This window comes from Vollenhovia emeryi, unplaced genomic scaffold, assembly GCF_000949405.1.
Source record: "Vollenhovia emeryi isolate VEMERY1.0 unplaced genomic scaffold, V.emery_V1.0 DF939415.1, whole genome shotgun sequence".
Taxonomy (NCBI): domain Eukaryota; kingdom Metazoa; phylum Arthropoda; class Insecta; order Hymenoptera; family Formicidae; genus Vollenhovia; species Vollenhovia emeryi.
Window position 1 is genome coordinate 64,471 of NW_011966951.1, and position 2,404 is coordinate 66,874.

The 2,404-nt window shown below is 32.3% G+C and overlaps 1 protein-coding gene across 2 annotated transcripts in view; it reads right to left on the bottom strand.

The window, feature by feature from the left end:
* LOC105557815 (UDP-glucuronosyltransferase 2B15-like) overlaps positions 1-2,404 on the bottom strand; it is a 7,545-nt gene that overhangs the window by 3,053 nt on the left and 2,088 nt on the right. For both annotated transcript variants that reach the window (XM_012005177.1, XM_012005176.1), the window contains exon 2: positions 1,378-1,614. In XM_012005177.1, the coding sequence (XP_011860567.1) occupies positions 1,378-1,614 (237 nt within the window). The remainder of the gene's footprint in view (positions 1-1,377; positions 1,615-2,404) is intronic.

Here is a 2,404-nt window from a genome sequence, read left to right on the forward strand (position 1 = left end):
AACCGGTGTTAAGAAAACACAATTTTGTAACAAGTAATAAAAAAAATTTTTTTTTAACAATTGTGTATTTTCTTTACACCAGTTGATTTGTATCATTATTCTGTTCAAAAAAGTATTAAGGTAAGATGATAAAAAATGAATATTTTACAAGATATTTTGTAATTTATGTCAAAATATTGGAACTTTCAAACCTTAATAACTCAAAAAGTTCTTAATAAAAATACTTTATTATAGCGTTTTGGAAAGCTCTCGAGGTCAGCTACAAGAATATGTAATAAAAAATAGGGAATGCCATTTAAAAAAATTGGTATGACCTTTATGTGACCTTCAAATAATTCTTCAAGGTCAAACCGATGGTACCATCTTATGGTCCCCTCGAAACCAAACAACTTTTGTCTGAAACATTTTTGTCTGCTGGGCTCAGTTTTCGAGATATTTTACTGTCCAAGTTAAAATGGGATACCCTGTATATTGATTAGAATTCACATTTTGACAAATTTTAATTTTCTGATTTTGTTTATTAACTTTTGGAAGAGATAATACGTCCAATGTAACCTTAAGTGCAAGCTAAATGTGAAGGTCATCGTTGATATAGGTAATGAGCGATGACTAGACATTTCCTATTCGATGCACAAACTTCATTTGCAAGATAACCTTGATATAACGTTTAAGATAGTTATTCCGACAGTCACGCTCAAAAGTTTATTCCAGGCAAGAACAGAGCACTACATTATACCATGATGTAATACCGTTTGAAAAATACATTGACGATTGACACTGGATATAAAGAAAACTCAAAAGATTACGAAGATTAAAGTAAAATGCGTTGTTGTCACACTAATCTCATACTTACTAATTGGGAGTAACTGTTCCAACTTTTCAGTTTTAACTGTATGACTGCAGTCCACTTAATGCTACAAATGCCTCGAAGCGTTCTTCTTTTCCTTCTTTCTTTATTGAAAAGAAAAAGAAAAAGAACGCTTTAAAGCATTCGTAGCATCAAGTAGAGTAGTCCACATCGTTGAAACGAAACAGTCAATAATTTTGATCTTTTTTCAATTATTCGTCTCATCTTGCTTCGTGACATATTGTTTTTCACACGAATCTCGTACGTCGTTAAATTAGAAAACTAAAACATGCCATCGGTATGCGTTTGATATAAGCGTTAGGTGTCAAAAAACGGTCAATTTCAACATTATTTTTCAGAACTGTGAGACGATCAATTTTAATTTAATTGGATTTATTCTATACGCATTAATTCAAAGACTAAATTGTCAAAGTTTAAAAAATTGTCACATAAGTGAATTCTGTGGAATAACTACCTTAAAAAAACTTAAAGATAGACTAGACAATACAGTTCACCAATACTAGATTTACCTCCCATAATCCATACAAACATTGACTTAAAGTAATATCCTGCACTATAACGTCAAACTCGACAGTTTTAACCATTTCCACGAGCTCTTTCGCTGACTTGGTTTTTACTACTGTCTCACATGCGTTAACGCCCCACAGATACGTAAAATACGACATATAAATTACGCTGTACTGTTCCCATTCATGTGGGTTATAATCGTCAGCTTCTTCATAAGTTTGCATCAAGCCATCGAATACCTGAAAATAATAAGTATCCATATATAGTACAGGTGATTATTGTGAACTCAGAAAACGATTCACTTTTTAAAATTCTTTATAGATTAGTGAAATTTTTCACAAATAAACTCAAAAGAATTCCTTTCTAGCCTTCAAAATAAATTATTCTCACAAAGAATTCCGCTCTTATTTGACAAAGAGTTCAGAATTGGTAAAATAGCAAATTCGTTTTGAACTCTTAAGAATGTTTTCAGAAATGAGGTGAGAAAAGAATTCATTTAATTCAAGAGTTCAACATGGTCGAGTATATCTGGACCCATCATGCTGTAATGTTCTTCGGTGCGTCTTTGAAACATGTTGTCAAGGATATAAGAGAGAACTCGAGTTAACATGGCAATTATGAGGCTGACAAAACTGTCTCGAAACTGTCAAAACTATCCATTAGTACAGTAACTTTAGGATTTGCTCTCGGAAAAAATACATACCAGCTAAATTTTTGCACAGACCTTCATTTTTACGTAAGATTGAAGAAGACAAAAGTTTACCATTGTACAGTGGCCGCTAAGAAAAATAATTAAACAAATAGGGCTCAAATCTCGGTTTTTTGCAAATATCTCGTTAAATATCGATTTTACGAAGAAAGTACAAGAGAGAAAAATTAAAGAATGGAAAATTTAACATAAAAAATGTTCTGTAAGCTTTTTCCGTACAAGCAATACTTTTTACGTAAGAAATTATGCAAGATGAGCATTGCACAGTGAGGTTACGAAACGCTCCGACAAACGTCAAACGGATTGAAGCGTCGCATGCG